This window comes from Vanrija albida (assembly GCF_041260175.1).
Source record: "Vanrija albida strain AlHP1 chromosome Unknown contig_4, whole genome shotgun sequence".
Taxonomy (NCBI): Eukaryota; Fungi; Basidiomycota; class Tremellomycetes; order Trichosporonales; family Trichosporonaceae; genus Vanrija; species Vanrija albida.
In genome coordinates, this window is record NW_027191423.1 from 3,220,251 (window position 1) to 3,246,803 (window position 26,553).

Below are 26,553 nucleotides of genomic sequence, written 5' to 3' on the forward strand. Positions count from 1 at the left end.
TCCCCTCTCCTGTGCACGCGCGCCGAGCAGCGCGTGGACAAGCCGCTGCGACGAGGCTGCTCGGCTAGCCAGCGTGGTCAAGAATAGCTCCTGCCCCTCATCGTCCTCCCATCGTCCGCCTCAGCTTTCCCCTCGCTCGATCAGACACAGCGCAGCTAACTGGCTCGGTAAACGCTGCTCATTCACCCAATTAACCCCCCCTCGTCCGAATATAGCCCTCGTCAAGACCGGATTGTGAAACGGGAAGGTGGCCGCGCGATGATAGGTTGAGGCGGCTGCGCACGCGCAGCGCCGCATACAGGGCTGACTGCGGCCATACGCGTCGATGTGGTGACTGATCGACAGCGCTGTTGACAGGTGCGCGTGCAGCCAGCTCAAGGCGACTATACCACATCAGTGGCGCTCCTGTGATGCTCGAGTCGGCCCCGATCGTCGTCGCCGCTCCCACCCGCCAAACCAAGTCCATGCATAGAGACCAAGACAGAACTACACTTCTAGTGACCGTTGACCGCGACGCCGTTGCCATTGGCGTGGCCATTGACGTGGCCGTTGACGCCGTGGCCGTTGGCCCCGTTGACGGCCTTGCCCGCGGGGATCTTGCCCTTGAGGTTGCCCTTTGGCGCAAACTCCTGCAGCTTGTGGGCCTCGATGGCCTCGGGGCTCGACCAGTAGCTGCCGGTGGGGTAGACGTACTTTGCCCTGCTCTCGTCTGTGATCTGGATCGAGTAGCCCTCGCTCGCGACGCTGGGGACGTTGTAGCGGCCCTTTGCGTTGAGCGACACGGGGTTGACAAAGTTCTCGTGCAGGTGCTGTGCGTACTCGAGGACGTTTGTGTCGATCGAGCCGGAGATTGCGACGTAGTCGATGAGCGAGAGGTGGATCGTGTCTGGGGGGCGTGAGCTGGGGCCTGGAGCCGCCGCACCAACTTACACTGGCAGAGGCCGATACCTCCGGCGTGGGGGCACACGGGGATGCCGTACTTTGCGCTCATGAGAAGCACGCCGAGGATCTCGTTCACGCCGGCGAGACGGCACGAGTCGATCTGGCACACGTCGATAGCCTTGGCCTGGAGGAGCTGCTTGAAGACCATGCGGTTGTGTGCGTGCTCTCCAGTGGCAACTCCAACGCCGAGCGGGGCGAGCTGGCGGCGAATCTCAGCGTGGGCGAGCACGTCGTCGGGCGCCGTCGGCTCCTCGATGAACCACGGCTTAAACTCGGCCAGCTGGGCGACGTAATCGACCGCCTCTTGCATGTCCCAGACCTGGTTCGCGTCGATCATGAGCACGCAGTCGGTCGGGCCGGCGTTCTTCCCGGCGATAGTGGCCGGATCGGGGCGGGGCACGCCCTCCGAGTTCTTTGGGTCGTCGATAATGCGCCGGATGAGGGCCATGCGCCGCCTATCATCGTCCACATTCACCCCGACCTTGAGCTTGAAGTGGTTGAAGCCCGCCTTGAGCCAGTGGCGCGTGCGCTCCTCGACCAGCTCGTCAGAGTACCCGTACCACCCGACGCTGGTAACGTAGGCGGGGTACCCCTCCTTCTCTACGTGCGCGATGCGCGCGGCCCGCCCCGCCTCCTTGTCCTTGAGGATCTTGAGCGCCTCGGCGGGCGTGAGCGCGTCGGTGATGTACCGGAAGCAGGTGGAGCGGACGATTTCCTCGGGGCTCATGTCGGCGATGAGGCGCCAGAGCGGCTTGTTCTGCGAGCGCGCGTACATGTCCCAGACTGCATTGACGACCGCGGCCGTGGCGAGGTGGATGACGCCTTTCTCGGGGCCAATCCTGCGGGCGTGAGCGAGCGGAGCGAGCGATGCCCCACACCACACTCACCACCTGTGCTGCGGGTCGCTGAGGAGGTACGTCCACATCGCGCCCATGTCGCCAAAGAGCTCGGCCGTGCTCTTGCCCACGAGGCGCTCCGCGACCTGCTCGGCCGCGTAGACGACAATGTCGTTGCCGCGCCCAATGGTGAAGGTCATGCCGTAGCCGACCTCGGCGCCGTCGGTGAAGAGCGTGACGTACGCGCACGAGTAGTCGCACGTCTGGTTCATCGCGTCGGTGCCGTCGCCCGTGAGGGAGGTGGGGTAGCGCAGGTCTTCGACCGTGTATCCGATCTGCCGGTGAGCGAGCGAAGCGAGCGGCGCGGGGCCAGTGGGAGTTGCTGTGCCAGCAGCCTCAACTCACAATCTTCGACATTGTAGCGTTCGTTGCTTGGGGTGGTGGTGGTGATGGTGTCGACTAGCAGCCAGACTCCGCGCTTATGAACTCGCCGGCCAGGAGACGCCGAGCGGGGACGTCGAGCGAGCGGCAGCAAGACGCCCGGACTATCGGCCCCCCACCGTCCCGGCCGGGGGTGGGGCGCGGACCTGCCGATATCGCGGCGGCCATCGGCGCGGGGCACGATAACGCGGGTGCGGGGGTGCGGTGCCGGTGATATGGACAGCGACTTTGCTACAAGTGTTCTAGGGAGCCGGGGAGAGGGACGAGACGCACCGGGGGGAGGGACCAGACGCACCGCCGGGACAGCGGCCACGCCCGCACGAGTGGCCGAAAAACCGGCCGGCACGCCGGATGCCGCCGCAATCTCGGCCACTGGCTCTGCTGCGCTCGGCGTCCAGCCGTCGGCCCCGTCGTTCCCATGCATTCAATCGCTTACTGAGCGGTATGCACCGCGCCTCTGGCTAACACGCGGCGGCCACGCGCATGCACACGCAGCATGTGACCCGTCCCGAAACGTCGTCGCCGCCCCCGCACTCGCCGCTCCCCCCCCCCCCGCTACCCCCGATACATCGCCCAGGGCCGGCTTGTCGGGGACCCCGGGGGCCAAGAGCGCGCCGCCGCGACCCCGGCCGGGGCCTTGCCTGCCCGCCGGCAATGCTGCAGCCAAACTTTGGCACGCGTTGCGGCCCCTTGCATCCACCCATTCCGTATAAAGACGGTGCTGTGTTGTGGTCTTGGGCATCTCAGCACCGGCCCGCACAAGTAGCGGCGACATTGCACCTTTGACCGCTAGCTACACCCGGCCCGAGGCCCTCGACATGACCAACCCCAACTCCAACTCGTCCAGCGGCGACCTCAAGCTCGAGGTCGCGCACAAGGAGGCGACGGCGACCGGCACCGGCGAGCTCGGCGGCGTCGAGTACTCGCTCGCCGACGCCATCTCGTACGAGCAGGCCGAGCACGACATGGTGGGTTGCGTCTGGGGGTTGGCTGACAAAAGACCGTGTGGGGCGCGATCAAGAGCTACCCCGGCGCCATTTTCTGGACGCTCATCATCGCCATGACGATTGTGCGTGCTTGCTAGAGGAGAGGGGCTGACGCCAGATCATGGAGGGGTACGACCTCGCGCTTGTGGGCAACCTTATCGCGCAGCCAGGTACGTTCCGCACCCCTTTGCCGCTGACCCCGCAGCGTTCCAGAAGAAGTTTGGCCGCTACGTGTCCGAGTCGGCCGGGTACCAGGTGCCCGCGTCGTGGCAGTCTGGTCTCGCGCAGGCGGCCAACATGGGCTCCATGGTCGGCATCTTCATCGCCGCGCCGTGTGCCGACCGCTGGGGATACAAGAAGACTACGCTCGGCGGCCTCGTCGCGATGAACGCCTTGATTTTCATCATGTTCTTTGGTGAGTCGGGTGGCCAGGGGTGTTCACGTGGTCGGCACGTGGGCCGCCCTGGATTCAGGGTCCTTTGCGAAAACGCCACGTGCGCTGACCCTGATCAGCCGAAAACCTCTCCGTCCTCCTGGCTGGCCAATTCCTTTGCGCTCTTCCATGGGGAGCTTTCGTCGCCTGCGCGCCGGCATACGCATCAGAGGTGGCTCCTCTACGTCTCCGGAACATCCTCACGCTGTACATTCAGCTCTGCTGGACAGCAGGGTGCGTTAATCCCGGGTGGCAGCCCGCTGACCGCGTTTTTACAGGCAGTTTATCTGTGCCGGTATCATGTACAGTGAGTTGTGGCGCCACATTGCCACTTCTACCGCTCACACCCACCCCAGGCTTCGCCGAGGGCGGGTCCAAGTGGGCATACAAGATCCCCATCGCGATCCAGTGGGCGTGGCCCGGCCCGCTGCTCCTCATCCTTCTCTTCGCTCCCGAGTCGCCGTGGTGGCTCACCCGCAAGCGCCGCTTCGCCGAGGCCGAAAAGTCGGCCAAGCGTCTCGGTGGCAGCCAACGCCCGATGGATGAGCACATGGCTTTCATGATGCGCACTATCGCGACCGAGGAGGCTGCCGAGAACGGCGTCAAGATCCTCGACCTGTTCAAGGGCGTTGACCTGCGCCGCACCCTCATCGTGTGCTTCATCCACTCGGCGGCCTACTACACCGGCCTGGCGCTCGGCCTGCAGAGCACCTACTTCTTCCAGCAGGCTGGCCTGAGCACCAACTCGTCGTTCGCGCTGAGCATGGGCAACTTTGGCCTGCAGGTGTTTGCGGTGCTCCTCTCGTTCGTCCTCACCACGTATGTGGGCCGCCGCACCATCTGGCTCGCGGGCACCGGCTTCAACACGGTCATGCTCTTCGTCATTGCCATCATCAACACGGTCGCGAAGAAGGACAACGCGGGCGCGTCCTGGGGGCAGGCGGTGCTGTGCATCTTCGTCTTCTTCAGCTACGGCCTGTGCCTTGGCCCGATCATCTGGATCACGATCGCAGAGACGTCGTCGATCCGCCTCCGCTCCCTCTCGGTCGGCCTCTCCCGCGTCGCCTACTACATCCTCTCGATCCCCGCCATCATCCTCAACAACTACATGCTCAACCCCGACGCCTGGAACCTCTCGGGCAAGTGCGGCTACTTCTGGGGCGGCACCTGCTTCGTCCTCTTCGTCGTGTCCTACCTCGGCTTCCCAGAGCTCAAGGACAGGTCGTACCGCGAGATCGACATTCTCTTCCACCGCAAGGTGTCCGCCCGCAAGTTTGCCGGTACCAAGCTCGAGATCACCGACGACGAGTAGGCGGGGCGGGGAACAGGGGTGGGGTTTGGATGGGTTTCAGGTGCGGCGGGTTTGGGTCTTGGGGGTCTTGGGATGTGCGGATACGTCGTTGTGCAAGAAATAGGGACAAAGTATGAAGTTTGTGGCTGCAATGTGTGACTTGGTGAAGCTTTGATAAAAAAGAGCACAATACCGAGCGGCCCCCCAACTTGCGCGACGAAACCTCGTGCTGCGACTTGAGCCCTGTGTGGCAGTACAGTTGGGGCTAGGGTCCGAGAGCGAAACCCGGGGGACCGACTCGACGGGAGCCCATCTGGGAGTGCTGCCTCGGCACTCTATGGAGACCCATTTGCCCCTCCACGAGCAGCCGTCGGAAGTCGCGCAGGAGGGCTCAATCCGGACAACACATCAACAGATCCAATCGGGTCCAGGGTCACCTGTTCAGGTACCTCGTGTGCTCGCCGAAGGGACGTGGGCGCCGAGATTTCTCTGCAGGACCGTTAACCTCGAGGCAGCACACTAGATCAACGAGACATAATACTCACAGGGGAACCCTTCGAAGGAGGTGACGGGCCGTTCGCTTCCAGTCATCGCGGCCTGGGGACGAGACGGCTACGGGGACATGATCCGCCGCCTGAACTCGACAGTCCCCACGTTCCTCGGGAACCACTCGTGTCCACAGGAATCATACGCAATAGCCATGATTGCTGATGCTCTCCAAAGTGCAGGAAGGGTGCACGACGCCACGGAGTGATTGCAGACGGCGAAGCCACCACTCCGTCACGCATCGCCGCTCGGGCCACGCGTGTGCGGACACACACGAGGCCGACACCGCTTCTTGTGTGCTGCTTCTGGGAGTGGGGCGAGGGACTGGTTGCGAGCTGGCTCCGCAGGGGTTAAGAAGGCGCTGGTACACATTCAACTTGCTCACCCACCCAACATTCACCACTCCTCCCACTCCCGCCACCCGCCGCGATAACTTCGAGCACGAGACACAAACTCCAGTCACAGCTCATACCCCGACCGGCAGCCATGGACAAGAAGCTGTCAAAGAAGTTCAACCTCGCCCATCCCGCCTTCGTCGACCACATGGACCACTACTTGATGGTCCCGATCCCCTACACCGCGTGCCAGACCCGGCACTGCTTCGAGCCGCGGTGCCACTCGATCGAGTTCGACGAGGAGTACGACGTCTGCGCGTACCGTGAGTCCGGGACGTCCTGGGGCGCTCATTGACATCTAGACCACTTCATGCGCTGCGAGCACTGTATCGGGACAGCGGGAAGGCCGGACGACGCCGTTCTCCCTCCGCACGGACTGTCCCTCCCAAAGGAGGGAAGCGAGTGACGCCTTCCACACTTCGTCTGCGGCAGTCCGAACGCTTTCCCGGAATTAGCCCTTCCCCTTACCCCGCTCGTGGCCCTCGCGCAGAGCATGGGCGGGGTGGTGATTCCCGGGCCGTTCTCCCCGGCCACCCTTTACGTGCTCGACGAGATGCTTGTAGAGATCGGCTATTTCAGCCACGCGCCCTCTGACGGCACTGCCGGCCCCTCCAGGGGCCTCACCGACAACATCGAACCGCACGAGCATCTCGCAGTCGGACCTGCTGGTCATCAGAAGATGGGTTGCTTCTCATTTCGTCATTGTTGTGTGTACCATCCTCATTGCATTGTGGGGCTCCCCCACACGTCTGTAATCCATCCTCGGGATGTAGTTTGTATCTTTTCGATTTGCGGACCCCGTCCCAGCCTCAGGCAGCGATCCACAGCACTCCAGCCCAGCGGCAAACACACATTGTGACGCCATAGCGTTCGTCGGTCCGCTGTTTGCACACAACCCCAGACTAGGTAGCAGTTGTGCTGCATCTGAGAGCGGAGTGACCTGGAACAATGTGGCACGCCCCAAATCCTTTGTAAAGATGGCCCAAAGGAAAGGCACTTGTTCATCTTCCATCGGTGCAGCTCACCTAGGAACATAGCCAAGCCATTGTTGAGTTGTATAAATGACGCGGTACTTGAGCAAGTCTTAAGCATCCTCTTAGACTCGGTTGCCACCCCCAAGACCAACATGCCGCCCCTCACCTGGCCCACCGAGCCCTGCACCCTCAACATCAACCAAGAAATCTCCCAGCTCCAGGAAGCCTTGGACAAGAGAGGCCTGCGGCACTGCTTCAAATGGTGGACGTCTCCGAACGCGGACAAGTACGAGAACATCAAGACATGGCTCGACGACATCACCACCGACAACCTGGCCGCAGGGCTCACCTGCGACCAGTGCTCGTCAATCGAAGGCATCTCCGCCTGCGTGCACCGTAAGTTCATCAGTTGTGAGCCTGCTCACAACAGACGTCGACGTGCATTCGTCCATGGACAATGTCGAATTTTACGCATACCTCATGCTCCGCGACAACGACTCGGACAGCGAGGAAGAGGAGCACTCAGAAATGGAGAAGAATGCCTATGTCGTTAGGTCAATGATGTGCCTCCTCACTGTCCAGTTCCACCAGCGCCGCGCGAATGGGTGGCGCCAAGAGCGCGATGATGTGGGTGCCCTCGTCGGGCGGCTGCAACGTACAGCTCTGTAGCTGAGGTTCATACTCTACACATCACCGAACCCCAATGTTTTGTTCTTCCCACTGTTTTTGTATGGATGATTTTTATTGTGATGGAAAGAGGGCGGCGTCGCTGTGTACATACAGCTTGCGCGCTGCTCTTTGTTTACTGAACTCCGCTCAATCTGCCCCGAATTTGCGATTACCCATTCTCTATTGTCTCCATCTCCCGATGGTTGCTCGCCCCGGTCATATGAGTTGCCAACCAACGATACAATCTCGCCTCCACTCCCCTCCTCACCAGCCAGCCCAGTCTACCAAGATGGTGTCCATGACATACCCCCAGGGCGGCCTTCCCGGTACGCTCCTCCTGAAGACCGAGACGTGGCGCATTCTCCACGACCTCGATAACAGCAAGCTCCTCCACAAGAAGTACCGGTGGAGGGAGAACGGCAAGTACGAGGATGTCCTCGACTGGCTTGACGACATCATGATCAACAAGCTTTGTGGGGGCACAGCATGTCCTGTGTGCAAGGATGCAGGGGCGGAAGCCTGTCCACATTGTAAGTCACATACGGAGGCGCACGCCTGACGTCTCCCAGACATGCCCGTCACCTGGGTCTCCAACCACGAGTTCTATCTCTACCTCCTCGGACGGTGGCATGCCGGTATGGAAACCGCAAAGGTGTACCCAGGAGAAGGCCCCGGCGGCGAGGATGTGGTTTATCCCCCGCGTGACATCCTGGAGACACTCCAACACCTTCTCGTTATGCAGTGGTACCAGTACATCCACGCGGGATGGGCCCATGTCCAGGACGGACGGGGCGGTTGGCGCTGGGTTGCACCACAGCCGACGAACTGCAGCGAATGATACTAGATGCATCTGATTCCAGCTGATCGTGGTCCATTGTGTTTGTTCCCCGACGACAATGCCTTTTCACTGCTGAAGTGCTGGTTCTGTTTGAGTGCAAAGAGTGTGAGCGTGCCATTTGAGAGAGGGAATGGGAAGCTGGGCCTTGTGTGGCACTGAGGGTTGCGGCGAGGATCATTCTCACGTTCTCGCTCCCCGACAACAAGGTGGCGTAGCTTCGCACTCGCCCCTTCTTCGCCACTCCAACACCGCCCCGACGAGCTGGGGACACCGCACCATCATTTATGGGCCAGGGGGGTCCTCGGGAAAGGGGTATAAACATTGTGCCGTTCGTCGACCGAGAGTTCCCAACCAACACCTCGCCACCCACAAGCCCAACCACCACTCCACCTCTCCGCCAACCACCACTTCACTCTCCACCACCACACAACACTCCATTCTAAACAAGATGTCGCCCACCCCCGACTGGAACGATTTCAAGCAGCGCCTCAACTTCTGGGACAGTGTCGACAACTGGATCTGCAGTGTCGCCTACGAGAGCCGTGTCGGCGGCTTCATGTGCGGCAGGTGCTGGAGCATCAACTACCACTCCTGCATCCACTGTGAGTGCTGTGGTGTCCCCGATCCCTCCGCTCACCACCAACAGACACCGACATTCGTAACGAGGACGCCGGACAGTACGCCCGCTACCTCCTGGCCACGAACTACGACTACGAGAGGCGTCACAAGCATTGTAACGCTTTCCTCGAGGTCCAGATGTGGCAGAACCAGAACTTCCCGGACGGGGCTCCCATCACTGGGCAGATGTGGTAATCGGACTCCCGTCACCACGCTGGGTCTCCTACCACCAGCCAGACATGTCCAACAAACCATCTGCACCGTCACGCCGTTTGGGTGCGCCACCAGCCATTCGCAGAATCCTTGACTCGGCTTCCGACTATGTACATAGAACCACAGAAAACCTATCTGGGCGCTCTCAACAGACCCAGGACATTTGGCAGGACATGCATTGTGTCTTTCCTATTGTGACTTTGAGCATGTAGACAGGCTACGGCTGTTGCCGTGTCTACGCTTCACCTCACCGCAACCGCTCTGGGAGTGATTTGGGCTTGCTTACGCGCCGGACAATTTGCACCCGAGAATATGCACTTGTCCCGTTCTCCGTGGTTTAAGCCCGAGAGCGGGCACACTTCAGTGATGGAAGCGGGGGTGCAACCTCGGTGGTGGAAGTGGTGGTGCTGCCTACATAGTCTCCAAGCCACCATCTTCGCGTCCTCCAACTCACCATCAAGCCGCAATCTCACATCCCCAGCTAAGCCCACTCCTTCTGTACAGCGCTGACACAGATTCTCGGTTCACAATGCCCCGCCCCGCCCCCCGCCAGTTCGACAAGCCACAGCGCTGCACCCGCAGCTACCACCTGCGCGTGCAGGCGCACCCGCGCTGGATGCTGGTTTTCATGATGGAGTTCCAGCAGCGCGCTGAATACGACTGCTGTGTCGGTACTGACGAGTGCCAGGTCAAGGAATGTTATGGGGTCCGCGTCGGTCTCGCGCCGGCGCCGACTGTCGAGCCGTTCGTCATTCCATTCTGCCGCGCCCGTGAGTCGAGACCGAGTGCGGTACTGACAATGCAGACTTTATCATGATGGACTACGACCCCAGGACTGAGGCCGAGGGGGAGTACAGCGAGCGCATCATGACCAAGCTTTGTTGGCTCAGCGAAGTTGTCGCACTTGTGCAGACTTACATTTAGGTTCATTTTTCTCGAGCACCGCCACGAAACTGTCCCCGTCCATTTTCATCGCCACAACACAATCCGTGGCACTGTCGCGAGTAGTGTTCAAGTTCATCGCGTTGCCTGCCGGCCGCGATTGTTGTAGTTTCCTATGTTTTGTTCCACCACTTTGTAATTGACAGTCTATGTATCCCATTTCGTTCAACTCCATCAAATAAACAGTGTCAACTGTTTTGATGCTGCACCGCTCAAGAGCGGCTCTCCTATTATCAGGCCATACAACTTTGATGGAAGTCCATCCTCACCGAGTATAAGACCGTCCTGATGGGTCTAGAGATACGTCTATCCATCAGCAACTCTCCACCTCTCAGCAACACTCACAATGCCCCACCCCTTCGACCGCAGCGCCGTGTCGCAGTTCAGGACGACCCTCAACTCGGACGACCACGACGACACCTGCAACCGCACCCCCGCCGACCCGCTCGAAATGATCATCTTCTTTACCCTCTTCCAGTTCCATGGCGACTGCTGCGGAAACGGCGACGACTGCCGCGCCATCGGGTGCGACGACCACAGGCTCGGCCACTTCCCCGGCACCAACATCCCGTTCTGTCCCAGGCGTGAGTGGGCGCTCTGGAAAATACTGAGCCACAGACCTCTCGATGATTCACTTCCGCCACGCCGAGCTGAGGGGGCCGGTTGAGGCCCAGGAGGACCTCACCCGCGGTCAAAAGGAGTCGGTTTACATGATGAACGACTACCTGTGGAACCTGCGCACGGGGTACGCTGAGTGGTGGTTCTAGGTATGCACGCGCACTCCGCCACTCGCCACATTGTGCTTTCCCGCATCGTGTGTATGTAGCCTATCACTCAACCTCGCACAACAGGCGTGTCCCCCACACCACCTGTGCGCCGCCAACACGCCTCGCAGGCGTGTCCCCCACACCCCCTGTGCCCCGCCAACACGCCTCGCACCGACCCCTCGTGTTGGTTCGCGCTTCCCAACGCCTACAAAGGCGGCGTCTCTCATCCAACTGTCGTTCAAACACTTTCCACCCGCTCTCCCTCTCTTCACCCACTCGCTTGAGCATCCATAGCTCTCCACCACCACGTTATCACCCCCACTCCCCTCCTCACACCAACCACGATGGCCCAGTACGCCGCCCGCCGCGACCCCAGGGGGTGCATCCTCGCCGACCCCGTCAACCTCCTGATCCACCTACGGGAGGATCAGATGAGCAACGGCGGTGGTCCCCCGGGTCACTACTGCGTCGCTCGCGGCTGCGGCCTCTTCCGCCTCGGCTCCGTCCTGAACCTCCGCATGCCATACTGTCTAGACCGTGAGTCCTCGGCGCCTCCGGGACTGACCCCAGACTTGGACACGATCGAGTTTGACCTCCAGTGGCTCATCGCGACCGTCAACCACCTCGAGTCGGATGCCGACACTATCGCTCTGACGCTGTGGGTGTACGACTCGGTCCTGCGCATCCGCGAGCACATGGCGGAGCCGGGATTCTCGTGGGCGGAATGCCTGCGCGCGACGGGGTCTGGTGTGTAGTGACGTTTTTGGGTTATCCTCCGGTGTCCTGCTTCCCTTCGAGCTATCTGTTGGTACATCTCCGCATCGATGCATGTATTCTAGTGTCTACGCCACTTCGCAGACTGTGGTGTGGACTCCAAGGCAATCGGCGAGGTTGAATGACCGCCACGGCCACTCGGGATGCCTGCAGTGCGTGATCATTGGTCAAGGAGTCTTGAAGTGCGAGTGTGGTGAATGCTGGGACGACGAAGTCTTTGCACCCGCAGGCTTGCTGGAGTTCCCATCCGTGAATGTCGACGTCGGCGAGTCCAGGGCCCCGCGGATCATCAACGCCATTTTCCGTGGTGTCCTCTTCGCAATGGCGAAAGCAGAGCAAGTGACGGGCGAGTCTGTGGTTGAGCTTTCAGTTAGGCGAGGGCAAGTGGCGCAACTCAGTGACGCTGCATTTTCATTGAGCCCGACTCAAAGCAGCTTCCTGGCGCCTGTCCTCAGCAAACTCAAGACCCTAGCGCTTGAGGTTGGCCCTCCGACCATCCGCGGCGACACCGACGACGAGGATTACAGCGCATTCAGCAACTTCCTGGGCTTATGCACCCACCTCCAACACCTCAGAATGCCCGGCCTCCCGTCGCAGCCAGCGCCGCCCTTGAACGTCATCCAGAGGCTCTTGGATGCAACACAGCTGCCCCTCCAGGTACTGGGGCTGGAGCACTTCGTCCTACCCCCCATGGTCCTGATAAGTCTCCTCTCCAAATGGCAACTGCGGGAGGTTCTCCTGAAGAACATCACCCTCGACGAGGACGTGGCAGTTGTACAAGATAATTACGGATTGGGATCAGAATCGGGATCGGGATCGAAGACTTGGCTCGCGTACCCGGTGATGTGGGAATGGGTGCTGCGTTCCGTCTCGCGTACCATCTCGGGCCGCGATTGCACGCATCGGCTCAGCCTACGGCCACCCACTCGGTCATCGTCGCCTCGTTCTCGTCACCGATTTCGACGCAGCGGCAGACAAGTCACTTCATACGTTTTTGTTTTTGTCTCCTCCAGAGCCCTCCTCAGTTCGCACCGTGTTCCAGACACATATGTACGACGAACACGCTCCCTATGACGAGCTGGCGGTGACCGAGTGGTGGTCGAAGCTGCCCTTCCTCTCGACATCGCCCTTGCTGCTGACACCGCGTGCGTCGCGGGCGATGTCAGGGCGCTCGGCCTTGAGGCGCTTGAACGTGGCCTCGGCGTCCCACACCCAGGGCGTCTTTGCGGCCTTGCGGTGTCAGCTCAGATGTAGCAGCAGCCGGCCGACTCACAAACAGCAGGTCCATCTCCTCGAGCGTGCGCTGGTTGGACTCGGGGTACAGTGCCCACATGATGGGGATGAAGATGACGTTGGCGATGCCGAAGAGGTAGTACGTCTTCTCACCGATTTTCTCAAAGCACACGGGGAGGAGCAGGGCCTGGAGTTAGTCATGCCACGAAACAGGACTCACCAGCCAGCCATTCCCGATGCTCCAGCCGACCACGCCGAGGGCGTTACCCTTTGCACGCACAGCGAGAGGCTGGACGTTAGGCATGCCACCCACGCCGCACTCACGAAGATCTCTGCCTGGTACAGCCATGGCACGGTGAGCCACGTGGCACCGAACACAAACGTGAAGAGGAAAACCATGGACGCCGCTGCGATGCCGTACCTTGCCGCCGCGGCAGTGTCGCCTGCACTTCTGGAGTCGAGGCCCAGACGGGAGAATCCTCCACAGAGGAACATGGCAATGCCCTGCATCACCGAGCCCCAGTAGATTGTCCACCGGCGCCCGATGCGGTCGATAGTGAAGACTGCGATGAGGGTAGAGAACTGGCGTCAGCGGAGACCACGGGCCTGGCGCACCATATAGAAGATGTTGTTGAGGCCGCTGATCCACTGGGCCTTGTTTGAGTCGAAGCCCGCGAGGCTGAAGATGGTCGGCGCGTCTGGGGTCAGCTCAAACTCGGGAGGCATACTCACAGATAGTGACACCGGCAATGCCGACCCATTCCTGGAAGATCTGCAGCCAGATGACGAGCTGGACACGGCGGCCAATGTGCAGGTCGCCCGACCCGCGGCCGGTGATCATGGAGACGTAGCTGGTCGGGATCTTGTGCGTTGTCTCATCGTTGAGCACTGCCTTGATCTCGGTGTACTCGGTCTCGGCCTCTTCCTTGTCCCCGCGCAGCCGGTAGAGAATGTATCGCGCTTCGTCGTCGCGCCCGGCCTTGGTGAGCCAGCGGGGCGACTCGGGGAAGAACCAAATGGCGCCAATGAGCACAAGCAGTGGGATGATCTGGAAGGCGATGGGGAAGCGCCAGCGGAATGGCGAGCGCCCGCCGTCGATGTAGAACAGGCCGCTGGCGGGTCAGCATGATCACAAGCGGCACACCCACTATGCCATCCAGTAGGCGACGACCACACCGAAGATGTTGAGCGTGAACTCGATGGCAATGAACTGGCCGCGCGAGGTATGGTCCGACGTCTCGGTCGCCCAGACGGGGACGATGGCGTTGAGGATGCCGGTCCCCCAGCCGTTGACGAGGCGTGCGACGATCATCCAGTCCGAGTTCATCGCCGAGCACTGGAGGGACGCACCGACGATGGCGACAAACGCGCCAAGCGCAATCGTCTTGATACGTCCGTACCGCTCGCCCACGAGCCCACCGACCAGACAGCCGACCAGGCAGCCGAGATAGTAGACCGAGACGATGCCGCCCTGCAGGAGCGAGTCGGTCACGACAGGTGTGGGGTGCCCGTCGACCATGTGCGTGTAACCAAAGCCCATACGCTTGATGTAGTCTTCGGATGTGTTTACACCCTGGGGTTAGCGGTGCTGGTATGGCCAGGGGCAACTCACTCCCATCATGCCTTGGTCCTGGGAGGTCAGCGTAGGGCCCAACGCAGACACTCACGTAACCGAAGAAGAAGATCGACAAGCCTGCCATACAGTTGATAGCGATGAGGAGCCCCCGCTTTGAATAGCGGCGGGCGACATTGTAGCGCGAGATGGCGGCTGGTGCGTCCATAGTGAGTGTGTGTGGGTGAGTGGCCATGGGTCAGAGACACCCGTCTTATAACTGGGATAGTCACCCAGCACGATACTAGAGAACACCGGCCCGAATTCCTACCCCGGAGGGGTTCTCGGGAGGTGGAGACCCGAGCGCCCCATGTTGCGGGGCCTGTCATGGGGTCGGTAGCCTTGTGGGGCTTAGGAAGGGCTTGCGTACAAGCTTGTTGACAAGGCCAGCACGGATGAAGGCCGTCCGAGGCTTAGCGCAACTGGCGGTCGGTCGCGAGGTGGCGGCGGACCGTTGCACATGTCGGACAATTCACGGCTTAGCCAGGGCGAGGGTGGGTGGGGGCGGGTGGGGGCGGCCTATCAGCTGGGAAAGGGTCCGAGATACCTCGGTCAGTGTGCATGTGATGGGCATGTGGACGAGCTGCCCCCCTTCTGGGAAGAAACAGAGCCAAGGCGAGCCAAGCTGCGCAGTATGGCCGTTTCGGAGTTACTCCAGCCGGCACGGTATGTGGAGTTTTCCAACGTCCGGGCCGTCCGAGGGCGGAGCCGATTCGGCTGGAGTCCGCTCCGCGTCCTTCAGTGACCCCACAGGGCGACCGACGCATCGGCAGCACGGCGAGGACGGCTACATACATCGGGTCTACTGCTGAACTCTACGAACCTGTGCTGTCAGTGCAGCCCATACGCTCAAGCCTACCTTCACTCTGCTCGCCGCACGGCTACTGGCGCTGCATGGATGGCCAGCCGTCGTTGTTGGACCCCGACTCGCGGCTGACCGTCTGGGCCGGCCACTCGCCGAAGCGTGTGTCGTGGACATGCGCCGCCTCGTAGCAGATCGACTCGAACTCTGCGTCCTCAACGCCGTAGGTTGCGGGCTCGGCCTTGACCTTGTCGTAGTACGCGCGGCCGACGGCGACGATGAAGCCGCGCGCGTAGAGGAAGCCGTCGTCCGAGCCATCCGTGGCCGCGTGCACGTCCTCGCGGTCGATGTCGTACAGCGCCTGGGCCATGTACGCGTCCCACGCCGCGAGCTGCGCCTGCGTGTAGCCCTCGAGCGTGGGCTTGAGCGCCGCGAGGAAGGGGCGGAGGTGCGGCTCGAGAGCCTCGACGGCCTCGAAGCGCGCGCCGGGCTCGGTCGAGGCCGAGGCGAGGGCGGCGCGCGCGTCAGCCGTGTCGGGGATGGTGGCCCACGCGGCGTCGATGGACGCCCAGAAGTCGTCTGCTGTGAGGGGAGCTGGGATGGTCATTGTGCGTGGGGTTGAGTGTCAACAAGGAGAGCGTCAATGACGGGAGGCTTTTTGGACTTGGCGGAGCGCCAAAGTGGAGGCGGACAGAGCGGGAGCAGATTGTGGGTGACGCGACTTGTGTCACCCCGGCCATGGCGAGCATCGTGATGGCGACGACGGGCAATGTGATGGCGAGCACTGTATACGACGACAACCAGCAGCAGCAGTACAAGTCCAAAAGGCACGAGGAACGCAGCTCGGCGTCAAGCAAGAGCGACAGGCACACTACGCCGGAGAAACCCCACGTCACTCAAACCTAGACCTTGGCAGAAACAAACAGACCCATGTGCTCTCGGTTCCAGTGCCACTTTGTCGCGGCCCGCCCGCCTCCTCGCAGCGCATCGCCCGTGAGACGTGTCGCATGCTGCCATTGCCAAGCTGTCGGTCCCCCTGTCCGCAGTCAGGCTTTGCAACCAACCCGGCCGCGTGAGATGACGTCTAGGTACAGGTTTGTGGAGTTTGGGTGGAGCGGGGAGGACATGACGTCGTGTGGTGCGGTGACCACACCTCGGCCATCCTAGGTCACCACCACCTGCGGGCGATGACGGCGGACACGGAGCTGGCTGACGATGATGCTCATGATGATGCTGATGCCTGAGGTGAAGAGTTGCTGCGTATAAAGGTGGTGTCGAGCAAGCGAGGTGCTAGACAAGCCCCGACTTAACCACCCACCCAACACCACATCACAATGTCTAGCAGCGACCAGGAGCGATTCGAGCACGCCGACCCCAACGCGCACGACCTCAAGGACTCGAGTGGGTGGCCTCCAACGGGACTCGGGACGACAGCTGACACGCATTTCCCAGAGGACCAGCGGTCTATTGCCAACCGTGTCGAGGCGGCTATCGCGGCTGAGAACGAGGACACGGACACGCCAGAAGTCAAGGCACTCAAGGAGGACCCGACGCTGCCGGCCAAGATGAACGGCAACGAGCCGAGCCGCGGCGCCAAGATTGACGCGCAGATCCAGGCAGAGGAGGAGGCCGAGCTGGAGCGCAAGGGCAAGGCTTAGTGTAAGGGAGACAGAGATGCAGCAATACCAGTCCAGGGGTAGGTAGTAGGTTGGGAGAGGTATCAGAGGGAGAGGGAGAAAGAGTGGAGCCGGCGTTTGAGCGCGTCGAGATGGCCATGGGGAGATGGGCCAGACGTGGCCAGCGTGTGGTGGCCGGCCGCTAGCGTGTTATCGAGATGCCGACGCAGCCGCTCCTGCGGGACTGATCCTGGCCTGGTTCCGATTGCACCTATGTACGAGCACGCACGCGAGCAAGTGAGACCAAGGGATTTGTGCATGTATAGTGCAGGCACAGCTGCGGAGCATGCGGAGACACAGAGCCGAAGGACACCGCGTGGCAAGCCTCCCTTACAATACAGGCAGCCAAGTTGGCGTATAAAGGCCCTGCTCGGTGGAGCCCGCCCGCGCAAGCCACCCACATCACCGCCCATTCCACTTGAACGGTCAGCATTCCGCGTCCACGAACAAGCAGCAGACGGAGCAGCAGCAGCATGTCGGCGCTGTCGGGCAAGATCTGCATCGTGACGGTGTGTGCTGGGCCGAGCAGCGCAGCAGCTGACAGCAGGGCGCGGCCTCTGGCATTGGGTTTGCAATCACGCGGGTGGGTTGCGCGGGCCGGCGCGGCCTCGCAGCTGACGAGCACAGGCGTTCCTCGAGGCCGGGGCAATAGGCGTCACGATGGTCGACCTGCACCAGCACGGGCTGGACGAGGCGTACGCCGACCTCTCGGCGACCGAGCACGCGCGCGTGCTCCTGTACGCGGGGGACGTGGCCTCCGAGGCGACGAGCAGGGGGTACGCGGCGGCGACGATCAAGAAGTGGGGGCAGGTCGACGTGAGCGTGCAGTGCGCTGGCATTGTGCTGCCCCGGCAGCCGCTGCTCGAGGTCGGCGTCGACGAGTTTGACAAGGTCATGGGCGTGAACGTGCGGGGAGGTGGGTCGATGACCTGGGCGGCGCTGAATCAGTCTTCCTCGGCATGAAGGAGAGCATAGCGGCCATGGTGGCGTCGCCCTCTGGCGGGAAGGGCTGCTCGGTCATCGTCATCTCGTCGCAGCTCGGGCTGGAAGGTGGGTCGGGCCGCGAGCAGAGCTGACGCCAGGCGCGCCGGGATACTCGGCCTACTCGGCGTCCAAGTTTGCCGTGCGCGGGCTCATGTCTGCCGCGGCGCAGGAGTACGGCCCGCTCGGGATCCGCGTCAACGCCATCTGCCCGGGGCGTGAGTGCGCCGCGAGGACCCGGCTGACGCGCAGCCATCCAGACACCGCTGATGGCAGACTACTCGGAGGAAGAGGTCGTCCCGCACGTCGCCAAGACGAGCCTGCGGCGCATCGGGCGGCCCGAGGAGATTGCCGCGACGGCCGTGTTCCTCGCGTCCGAGGGCGGCGCGTATGTCTCGGGCGCGAGTTTGAAAGTCGACGGCGGGTGGAGCCAGTGGTGCTGAGCGGAGAGCCAGTGGTGCTGAGCGGAGAGCCAGTGGTGCTGAGCGAGGAGAATCAGAAGCATATGCATAGAACTAGGTACACCTCACGCCGCCTCACGCCTTCCTCCCCTGGTCGTACAGCAGCGCCGCGTCGAGCAGCACCTGGGCGCCGAGCACGCAGTCCTCGGGCGTGGCATACTCCTCGGGGTTGTGGCTCAATCCGTCCTTGCACGGGACGAAGATCATGCCTGTCGGGCAGTGGAGATTCGTCGCGCACGAGTCGTGTCCCGCGCCCGAGATGATGTCGCGCACCTCCTGCTTGCTGATGCTCCCCTCAGCGGCGGTACGGATGGCCTCACGGCACGCGGGGTGGAACGCGACGGCCGGCGCGTCGAACAGCGGCTCGAACTCGATCGCGCACTTGTACCGCCCGCCCTCGGCCTCGAGCTCACGCGCCATGGCTTTGATCCCCCCGTCGATGGCAGCGACCCCCGCGTCGTCGACGTGCCGAAAGTCCAGGCTGAAGAACACGTTGTGCGGGATCGTGTTAATGCTGCCCGGGTGCGCGTGGAAGATGCCCGTCGTCACGAGCCCGCTGTGCGTCTTTGCAATCTCGTGCGCGCGCGTCAGGAAGCGAGCGGCGAGCAGCATCGGGTCGGCGCGGTACGCGAACGGCGTGGTGCCGGCGTGCGAGTCGCGGCCCCGGATCGTGACAGTGTACCACTTGTATCCTTGCCCTCCGGCGACGACGCCGATGCGCTGCTTGTTCTCGGGGAGGACTGGGCCTTGCTCTGGCGGGTGTTAGCCGCGCATAACATCCAACCCACCAATGTGCAGCTCGAAGTGCGCGCCAAGCGGGTTGGCCGCCGCGCTGCACTCGACGTCCCCGGCGTACCCGATACGCGCGAGCTCCTCGCCCGCGATGAGCGCCGAGTCCGCCACGTCGGCGAGCGACAGGGCCTTGGCGAGCGGCAGAGTCCCGGCCCACACGGACGAGCCGTGCAGGGACTTGGGGAAGCGCGCGCCCTCCTCGCTTGCGGGGTCAGCGCGTCCCGCAGCTGGACTCACTTGGTCCAGTTGACCACGGCGAGCGGGTAGCGCGTCGTCACGCCGTTCTCGACCACCACACGCATCGCCTCCACGGCGGCGTGCACGCCCAGGATGCCGTCGTACCTGCCTCCGGTGGGCTGCGTGTCCAGGTGGCTGCCCATGGCCGTCGGCGCGCCGGCGTGCGTGCCAGGGCGGACGGCGAACATGTTGCCCATGGTGTCGACGGACACGGTGCACCCGAGACCCTCCATCTCGGCCTTGAACCAGTCGCGCGCGGCCTTGTCGGCGTCGGTCAGCGTGAGGCGGGACATGCCCGTGTCGTTCGGGCCGCTGTCGTCAGCTTGGTAGCAATGCGCAACTCACTCGCCCCACCGCGTCCCCGTGCCCCACTTGCACGTGTCGTGCAGGCTGTCCATCATGCGCTTGCCATTGACCGTGAGTTGGCGCGGCGTGTACAGGGTGCGGGCTGGCGCTCGGAGCGTCATCCTCGGGAGGCGGAGGAGCTGGGTCGCGGTGCGCATCGTGCTGGTGAGCGACATGGCGCGGGGGAGGGAGCGCTTTTATAGGCGCCGAGCGGGTCGAGGCTGGAGTCCAAGTCGATGTGTCCGAGTCGATGTCGATGCCGACGAAGGGCGAGTCGGCAGTGCTAAGGCAAGTTCTACGACCTTCCTCGGCTTGATGTTGCCTATCCTCAAGTACGTCGATGTTCCCTATCCCCAGGCTCTTGCCTAACGTCGAGACTCTTGCCTATCGTCGCGGGTCGTTGCCTATTCTCCAGCGCGTTGGCACGCAGGAACTCCGATCGGGCTGGTGAGAGAGGTGGTGAGGAGTCAGTGTCGCTCCCTCGGCGACTCGGGTGGCCTGTATCTCGCCGCGAGCTGGAATAGCGATTGGCACACTGGACGGCAGCCAAGACGCTGTGGGCAATCCGGTTGTTGCGAGGTGGTGCTGCGGGGCTCGTTACGAGGCAAGGCCGATATACGCAATCGGGCTCGGCGCCGGCACCGAGGGCCGAGTGATACTGCCGCCGCGCAGAGGGCAAATGCGTGTCGTTTGCGTGTACTTGCCTCGTGCAGCGTGCAAGTGCGAGCTCGATTCGTGGGCAAGGTTGGTGCTTACGCGCCGGACAAGGTTCTGATCGCGCGCGCCACGGCTACAGCTACCGAACGAGGCGCGCCTCGTCGCGCCTCGCGCCATTCCGCACCTCGGTCGCTCGATACCAAGCGCACCCGATCTGGCTTCCCCCTTGCCCTATTGGATACAATGACATCTGACTAGCTCTTACAACTTGCCCGGCCCCTCGCTACCACGGGATGGGGAAGACCCCGCCCGGCCCCCCCGCGCCCGTGGTCATCGGCGCGGTCCAGTACGGCTTCGTGACCCCGCGCTGGGGCAGGGCCTTGGCAGCGCTTTTGGGTGTGTGCACCGGCTCGTCAGAGACGACGGTCGAGTCGTCGGTACTGCTCGCGATGCTGCTCGCGCTCGTCGACGTGCTGGGCGTGAGGCTGTTGTTGCGCGTCTTCTCTGGCTCCTTGGCGTCCTTTCTCCGGCCAGAGCCGCGCCGGAACAGCCCGCCGCCGTTGGACGTGCGCGGGCGGAGGATGCGCCGCTGCTTCGCGGCCGCGTCGGCGAGGGGGGCGAGCGGCGGGCTGCCCGGCATTGGCGGGGGCGCCTCCGCCGCCTGCCGCCACATGCCCCGCTTGCGCGGGCTCGGCGCCCCGAGGCTGGCGGTGCTGGCGTTGGTCGCCTCGTCGCGCGAGCCACTCCGGGTCGCTTTCGCGAACGCGCGCAGCCCGAACCGCGGCGCTGGCTCGCCCTCGACCCCTCCGGCGTCGCTCGACGAGCCCGACACGGTGGCGCTGAGTGCTGGGCCGGCGCTCCGCTCGGCACGCTGCGCCAGCCGCCACGCGCGCAGGTCTGCCGGCCAGTCGACAGCCGCGGCGGCGACGTCGACCACCGAGCCGCCGGGGACCAGGCGCTCGCCGTCGCGGCTGCTCGCTGTCCCCGCGGCCTGGGTCGCGCGGAGGGCGTCCATCTGCGCAACGAGGAAGGCGCGGTACTCGCGCTTCACGCCCTCGTGCGATGCCTCGGCGAGGAGTGTCCCTTTTGGGAAGAGGACCCGCCGCTCGACCCACCCCTGCTCGACCATCTTGGACACGACGTCGACCACCGCGTCCATGGGCTGCACGCAGGCCGCGACCGAGTTGTCCCGCCGCGCATGCCGCCGCCACGGGCCCGAGCTGATGGCCACCTCGACGCGCTGGTCCATCTCGCCCAGGACGCGGATCGGGTTCAGGCCCTCCTTGACGAATCGCGCTGAGGGAGGGGTCAGCTGATGCACGAAACCGGTGACCCGTCGCGCCTCGACCCTGCCCGACCCGACGGTTATCCTATTCTCCTAGCCTGTGGCTTGGCTAGCTCGTTTTGTGGCAGGGAAGTGGGTGTCGTGCGAGCAGCACCAGCTGGGCAGCGGCCTCAAGGCACCATTCATGATAGACGCGCCAGTCGCCGCGCGCAGCAGCAGCGACAGCAGCGGACATGCACGGGTGGCGCGGTGGCTCGGTGGCCGTGCGCCTCCTCGTCTCCGTCTCTTTCTCCGAGGCGCAGCCCGGTAAACAAACGGCGCCGATGCCCGCGACTTTTTTTCGCAGCCGGCGCCCAGGGCCCCCTCTGTAGCTCTGCGGTCCGGATCGCGCGCCCGACTCGACTCACCATCTGGGGCAAGGCCGTACAGCCCCCGCACGTTGCGCGCCAGGATGCGCGCCCGCACGCGCGGGTTGCGGCGCCACGCCAGCACGGCGCCCGTGAGCGCCAGATGCAGCCGCGTAACCTGGTCCCACGTCTCGAGCGAGTATGGCGGGTCGGCGGCTGCCCACACCTGTACGTTGCGCGCGGCCTCGAGCACCGGGGCGTCGGCCGGCTCGCGCGCGTCGTTGGCAGCCGCGACGGAGAGGAGGTACCTGCGCCAGACGTGGGCTTTTTGCTGGCGGGGTTAGCTGAGGTCGCTAGGATGGGGTTGTAGAGAGAGATGTACGCCGGCGCCGACGGTCTGCAGCCGCCCCCTCCGTTTCCCCTACTCACCAACAAGCTCTCCTTGCCCGAGTAGTAGTCTAACCGCTTGGCCTCGTCCGAGGGGATGGCGAGCGTGTCGACAAAGTACGCATTCAGCGCGTGTATCGACGACGTTGCGGATTTCGGGGGCGCCATGATGCGCAGGGATGCGTGGTCGGGGACGGCGTGCTGCCCGTGGGGAGGTAGGGGGAGGGGGGCACGAGGAAACTCTGGCGACGAGTCAAAGTAGACGGTCTCGTCGCTGTCGGCGCTGTCGGTCCGCTCGTGGTGTCGTGTCGCCGCGCGCGGGGTGCTGTGCTCGCTGTGCAGCACGGGGTGGAAGTAGGGCGCGAGCACTGGCGTCGGAGTGACAAACGACAACAGGTGGCCCAGCATCGTGGTGCTGGCGACCTTGCTCGCTATCGCCGTGCGGCGTGCTGCGCTGCTTGCTGGCTGCTGGCTGCTGGCTGCCTGCCCCCGCGTGGGTCGTCGTCAAGGTAGCGTGCGTACGACGAGGGACTGACTGGCAATTAGCCCATGGTCCTCGATGTGCATATAGCTGCGATTGCTGCTTGCGGAGAGCTGCAGCGCTGTAGCTCGCAGCTCGCCCTAGCTGCCTGACGCAAGCTGGCCATGTCTTACGACATACCCCAGCTCTGTCAGGAATTTCTAGATGGCAAACGAGGGAAACGGTCGAGCCGGCTGCCGTAACCCCTTGGACGGGCAGGGAGCGACTGGGAGGGACTGGGAGCGACTGCAAGGGAAACGCGGCGACCCAGTCGGGTCAAACGTCGCAGAAATGCCACGCGTGTGCAAACCGCGCTAGCACGCGGGCGGAGAGACATGTCTCGGCGGGGCATGTCATTCATTGTCAAGTGCAACATTTTGGAGGGCGCGGGGGTCGAGTGCTGCGCGGAATACGAGCCTCGGGACACCGAGTGCAGGCCGCGGCGGTGGGCAGCACTGCCTGCCTCGGCGCGCCTGGCCATCGTCAGCCGTCCCCAGTCCGACGCCGCGTCCTCCGACACAGGCGCGCCCACACTATTAACCCGCCGAGCTTACCAGTTTGCGAGCTTGCGGCTTGGCGCGCGAGTGGCGCACAAGTAGCAACGCACTCAGCTCTCTCACCAGCCCCGGTCGTGTCGGAGCATTGGTTGCGCCGCGCCGCAGCCCCCACGCGGCGCCGACCCGCCCGAGACTGACTACCTCCCCGTGCCGCCGCGCTCACCCCCGCCCGCCCCCGCCCCCCCCCCCGCCTTATGTACAGTTACATGACAGCTCAGTGGTGATGATACACTACCAAGAAGGAAGAAACAAACCAACACGAGTGGTGCGACAACTCTCGACTCTGACAACAGACCGCGCCAGCCCCCGCCGGCTGGCCCCGATCGCGCTCCGGCGCAGCGCCCCGGCGCCGCGCTCATCGACTCCGCTCCCTGCGCCAGGCGGCGAGGCCCGCGCCGCCATCCAGCACCTCCTGCACGCGCACGCGCGCCCACTCGCGCCGGCGCAGCTCGACGCTCATGCACCGCTCGCGCGCGCGCGCCAGGCACTGCTCCCAGCGCATGCGCTCGAACGCGATCGCGTCGTCGCGCGCCTGGGCGTGCGAGCGCGGCGCCCACGACGTCGAGCTGCCCGACTCGTCGTCGTCGTCGTCTTCGGGGAAGAGGGCGTCGTGGTCCATCAGCCCCTCCTTGTCCATCGACTCGACAATGTCGAACAGCAGCCGCGCTTCGGCAACCGGCGCGTCCGCCGTCGTCAGGGAGGTGAGGTACGAGATCGGGTCCTGCGACCACAGCGAGCGGAACGCCGCGTCGTACCGCGCCGCCAGGTCGGTCAGCACTATTTCCGCGTCGAGGTGCGGCGTCGTGATTTCCACTGAGGGAGGTCAGCGTCACGCGACGGATGGGGTGGCAGGTGATCGGCAGCCGGTGTGGCGGGGGGATGTGGCGCGGGGCTATCGCGAGGGCCGGGCGCACCAGCATGCGCAGCATGCACTGCGCGCTCGAGGATGCCCACACACATCGTGAGTAGCGCGAACATGGGTGGGAGTGGTAGCACAGCCACGACCCGGCGGCGGACGCGCCGCGCGGACACGTCCCGCCAACCCCGCCATCACCTGCCGCGGCTATCGCCCGCCGCAGCACACACCACACTCACCATCCTCGTCGAGCGAGTAGAGCTGGCGCACGCGCTTGCCGACCTCGGCCGCAGCGACGCCGGGGCGGTCGTGCACGACGCGGCGCGCCTCGGTGAGCTCGGCAAAGTGCTCTCCGAGCTTGGCGAACGCGTCGGTGCCGAGCAGGGCGGCCGTCGCTTCCCATGCACGCGCGGCGGCCACGGCGTCCTGCACGCCAGGGTCGGAGGCGTACGTCGGGTCGGCGGCAGAGAGCTCGGCGCACAGCTGTGGGGTGTTAGCAACATGCCGGGGGTGGCACGTCAGCCATGGCCAGCCGGCCACTAGCGCCGATGGTGACGTCGTTCGGTCGGTCGGTCTCGACTCCACCTTCCCACCGACTCACCATCATGGCGCTCCTGGTCTTGTCGAACAGCTGCGCGCGGTACGTCTCGCTCAGCGCAATGTTGAAGAAGATGCACAGGTAGTTCCAGGTCCGGTTCATGCCCGTGACGAGGTCGAGCGGCGGGCAGTGGGGCTGCGCGGTCGTGCTCAGCCCGAAGCGCGGCATCCCAAAGCGCCCGGGCGGCGCGTGCGATGCATACGGGTGTACCCGCTGCCGCTGCTTGGGCCGGTGCTGTATTAATGATGATGAAGCCGCTGCTGGTGTTGCTGTTGCTGCTGGTTGTGATGTTGTCGCCGGCGCGGTCGCGGTTGTAGCAGGTGCCGTCGGGGCGAGTTTGGCGAGCGGTCGTTGCCGGCTAAGCGGTGATGTCGTCAAACTTTCGCCCTCGGACAGCGTCGTGATCGACGATGTGGTGGACACGGGCGTCGATACCGGCGACGGCGAGCGCGCACTGCTGCTGCTGCAGCTGCTCTCGCTCCGTGGGCTGCTGCTCGACATGGCTGAGTGGGCGGCTGCGCTTGGGCGAGGGCGGGCGGGGTAAAATCTTGTTGTCGAACACCGCGGCCAGTGTCCGATAGAGAACCAGGCCGGCTTGACCTGGGGCGCTCGCACCGGACAATGGCGCGGTGCGGTGCGGGGGTGTAAGGTGATGCAGTAGTGAGTGAGCGAGTGGGTGATGCAGACAACGGGCAGACAGGGTGAGTATCTCTGTGTGCATGCACTAATCGTGTCTCCGTCCGGTGTCCTCTGCTGGGCCCCCAGATCTTCCATCCAATGCGAGCTGAGATATCTGGTGGGTCGTGTTGGTGTCGTAGTGCCTGCATCCTTGGCCTCGACGTCGCCCCTCCGAGCCGCTGCCTCCTCGCTCTGATTTTTCGTGGCTGACTGCCGCCAGATGGCACTGCTCCGCGTCGCGCCAAGCCACGTCGCTACCTCTGGCATTGTTCGTGCCGACGAGGAGGAGCAAGCAAGCGGCCGGCCCGCCCGCCCCTCTCCGTGGCCGCCGCCCGCCGTCCCCCGTCCCTCCCAGGGCAACATGACGGAGGGCCACTTGCCGGCGGCAGTCGAGCGCCGGTGGGTTCCGGGCGACGATGCCGGAGCAACACGTCTGCCCTTTTGGCCGTGGCTGGCTCGGTCGGCCGTCGCTTTTTTTGGTTTTCTTGTTTGGTTTTGCGCGACAAACAGATGCAAGCATACACTAGTCATGGCCATGGTGCATCTGCATACCGCATACGTCGGTGCACAACGTCGCTGGGGGGGCAACGGCCAGCTGGTCATCTCACACACGTTCGCCGCGGCGCCGAGCCGCCCCCCAGCCCCCCCTCCCTGCCCGTGCCCCTGCAACCCTAGTCGACTACTCGTCCGGCGCCAGATGACAACCCCAAGACGCGTGATTCGGCTCGTCGGCTCTGGCAGTGGCCAGTTGCGGACAGCCTTGCAGCCAGTGGCTGTGGGGCGCCAGCGCCTTTGTGGGGCTCTGACAATGTGGCTGGGGATTACACGAATGAGGCGCGGGGTGCGAGGCATTGTCCTTCCGAT

At 63.7% G+C, this 26,553-nt stretch overlaps 15 protein-coding genes across 15 annotated transcripts; 9 read left to right on the forward strand and 6 right to left on the reverse strand.

The window, feature by feature from the left end:
- Window positions 1-494: 494 nt before the first annotated feature.
- Q8F55_006046 (uncharacterized protein) lies at window positions 495-2,195 on the reverse strand (the record flags this gene model as incomplete). Its single annotated transcript, XM_069354515.1, has 4 exons — window positions 495-886; window positions 931-1,781; window positions 1,830-2,113; window positions 2,184-2,195. The coding sequence occupies 4 exons, from the start codon at window positions 2,193-2,195 to the stop codon at window positions 495-497; spliced, it is 1,539 nt and encodes a 512-aa protein (XP_069209157.1).
- An 842-nt stretch (window positions 2,196-3,037) lies between these two features.
- Window positions 3,038-4,950, forward strand: Q8F55_006047 (uncharacterized protein; the record flags this gene model as incomplete). Its single annotated transcript, XM_069354516.1, has 7 exons — window positions 3,038-3,187; window positions 3,220-3,288; window positions 3,324-3,375; window positions 3,411-3,620; window positions 3,719-3,872; window positions 3,917-3,945; window positions 3,995-4,950. The coding sequence occupies 7 exons, from the start codon at window positions 3,038-3,040 to the stop codon at window positions 4,948-4,950; spliced, it is 1,620 nt and encodes a 539-aa protein (XP_069209158.1).
- A 1,011-nt stretch (window positions 4,951-5,961) lies between these two features.
- Window positions 5,962-6,276, forward strand: Q8F55_006048 (uncharacterized protein; the record flags this gene model as incomplete). The annotated part of the gene is made up of 2 exons (XM_069354517.1): window positions 5,962-6,133; window positions 6,173-6,276. The coding sequence occupies 2 exons, from the start codon at window positions 5,962-5,964 to the stop codon at window positions 6,274-6,276; spliced, it is 276 nt and encodes a 91-aa protein (XP_069209159.1).
- A 720-nt stretch (window positions 6,277-6,996) lies between these two features.
- On the forward strand, window positions 6,997-8,351 carry Q8F55_006049 (uncharacterized protein; the record flags this gene model as incomplete). The annotated part of the gene is made up of 4 exons (XM_069354518.1): window positions 6,997-7,240; window positions 7,275-7,471; window positions 7,785-7,986; window positions 8,083-8,351. The coding sequence occupies 4 exons, from the start codon at window positions 6,997-6,999 to the stop codon at window positions 8,349-8,351; spliced, it is 912 nt and encodes a 303-aa protein (XP_069209160.1).
- A 448-nt stretch (window positions 8,352-8,799) lies between these two features.
- Window positions 8,800-9,164, forward strand: Q8F55_006050 (uncharacterized protein; the record flags this gene model as incomplete). Its single annotated transcript, XM_069354519.1, has 2 exons — window positions 8,800-8,953; window positions 8,998-9,164. 2 exons carry the CDS (start codon window positions 8,800-8,802, stop codon window positions 9,162-9,164), a joined length of 321 nt encoding a protein of 106 aa, XP_069209161.1.
- A 547-nt stretch (window positions 9,165-9,711) lies between these two features.
- On the forward strand, window positions 9,712-10,106 carry Q8F55_006051 (uncharacterized protein; the record flags this gene model as incomplete). The annotated part of the gene is made up of 2 exons (XM_069354520.1): window positions 9,712-9,952; window positions 9,988-10,106. The coding sequence occupies 2 exons, from the start codon at window positions 9,712-9,714 to the stop codon at window positions 10,104-10,106; spliced, it is 360 nt and encodes a 119-aa protein (XP_069209162.1).
- Window positions 10,107-10,470: 364 nt separating this feature from the next.
- On the forward strand, window positions 10,471-10,891 carry Q8F55_006052 (uncharacterized protein; the record flags this gene model as incomplete). Its single annotated transcript, XM_069354521.1, has 2 exons — window positions 10,471-10,708; window positions 10,743-10,891. 2 exons carry the CDS (start codon window positions 10,471-10,473, stop codon window positions 10,889-10,891), a joined length of 387 nt encoding a protein of 128 aa, XP_069209163.1.
- Window positions 10,892-11,235: 344 nt separating this feature from the next.
- On the forward strand, window positions 11,236-11,646 carry Q8F55_006053 (uncharacterized protein; the record flags this gene model as incomplete). Its single annotated transcript, XM_069354522.1, has 2 exons — window positions 11,236-11,428; window positions 11,462-11,646. The coding sequence occupies 2 exons, from the start codon at window positions 11,236-11,238 to the stop codon at window positions 11,644-11,646; spliced, it is 378 nt and encodes a 125-aa protein (XP_069209164.1).
- A 1,087-nt stretch (window positions 11,647-12,733) lies between these two features.
- Q8F55_006054 (uncharacterized protein) lies at window positions 12,734-14,679 on the reverse strand (the record flags this gene model as incomplete). Its single annotated transcript, XM_069354523.1, has 8 exons — window positions 12,734-12,895; window positions 12,939-13,085; window positions 13,223-13,480; window positions 13,514-13,596; window positions 13,631-14,010; window positions 14,047-14,471; window positions 14,511-14,528; window positions 14,566-14,679. The coding sequence occupies 8 exons, from the start codon at window positions 14,677-14,679 to the stop codon at window positions 12,734-12,736; spliced, it is 1,587 nt and encodes a 528-aa protein (XP_069209165.1).
- Window positions 14,680-15,391: 712 nt separating this feature from the next.
- On the reverse strand, window positions 15,392-15,919 carry Q8F55_006055 (uncharacterized protein; the record flags this gene model as incomplete). Its single annotated transcript, XM_069354524.1, has 1 exon — window positions 15,392-15,919. One exon carries the CDS (start codon window positions 15,917-15,919, stop codon window positions 15,392-15,394), a length of 528 nt encoding a protein of 175 aa, XP_069209166.1.
- Window positions 15,920-16,646: 727 nt separating this feature from the next.
- Window positions 16,647-16,970, forward strand: Q8F55_006056 (uncharacterized protein; the record flags this gene model as incomplete). The annotated part of the gene is made up of 2 exons (XM_069354525.1): window positions 16,647-16,713; window positions 16,765-16,970. The coding sequence occupies 2 exons, from the start codon at window positions 16,647-16,649 to the stop codon at window positions 16,968-16,970; spliced, it is 273 nt and encodes a 90-aa protein (XP_069209167.1).
- A 491-nt stretch (window positions 16,971-17,461) lies between these two features.
- Window positions 17,462-18,412, forward strand: Q8F55_006057 (uncharacterized protein; the record flags this gene model as incomplete). Its single annotated transcript, XM_069354526.1, has 6 exons — window positions 17,462-17,497; window positions 17,536-17,571; window positions 17,616-17,904; window positions 17,937-18,038; window positions 18,071-18,187; window positions 18,222-18,412. The coding sequence occupies 6 exons, from the start codon at window positions 17,462-17,464 to the stop codon at window positions 18,410-18,412; spliced, it is 771 nt and encodes a 256-aa protein (XP_069209168.1).
- A 93-nt stretch (window positions 18,413-18,505) lies between these two features.
- Window positions 18,506-19,980, reverse strand: Q8F55_006058 (uncharacterized protein; the record flags this gene model as incomplete). Its single annotated transcript, XM_069354527.1, has 4 exons — window positions 18,506-19,182; window positions 19,219-19,424; window positions 19,460-19,771; window positions 19,805-19,980. The coding sequence occupies 4 exons, from the start codon at window positions 19,978-19,980 to the stop codon at window positions 18,506-18,508; spliced, it is 1,371 nt and encodes a 456-aa protein (XP_069209169.1).
- Window positions 19,981-20,744: 764 nt separating this feature from the next.
- Q8F55_006059 (uncharacterized protein) lies at window positions 20,745-22,888 on the reverse strand (the record flags this gene model as incomplete). The annotated part of the gene is made up of 3 exons (XM_069354528.1): window positions 20,745-21,757; window positions 22,154-22,424; window positions 22,523-22,888. 3 exons carry the CDS (start codon window positions 22,886-22,888, stop codon window positions 20,745-20,747), a joined length of 1,650 nt encoding a protein of 549 aa, XP_069209170.1.
- Window positions 22,889-23,912: 1,024 nt separating this feature from the next.
- Q8F55_006060 (uncharacterized protein) lies at window positions 23,913-25,179 on the reverse strand (the record flags this gene model as incomplete). The annotated part of the gene is made up of 3 exons (XM_069354529.1): window positions 23,913-24,370; window positions 24,653-24,896; window positions 25,015-25,179. 3 exons carry the CDS (start codon window positions 25,177-25,179, stop codon window positions 23,913-23,915), a joined length of 867 nt encoding a protein of 288 aa, XP_069209171.1.
- Window positions 25,180-26,553: the final 1,374 nt, after the last annotated feature.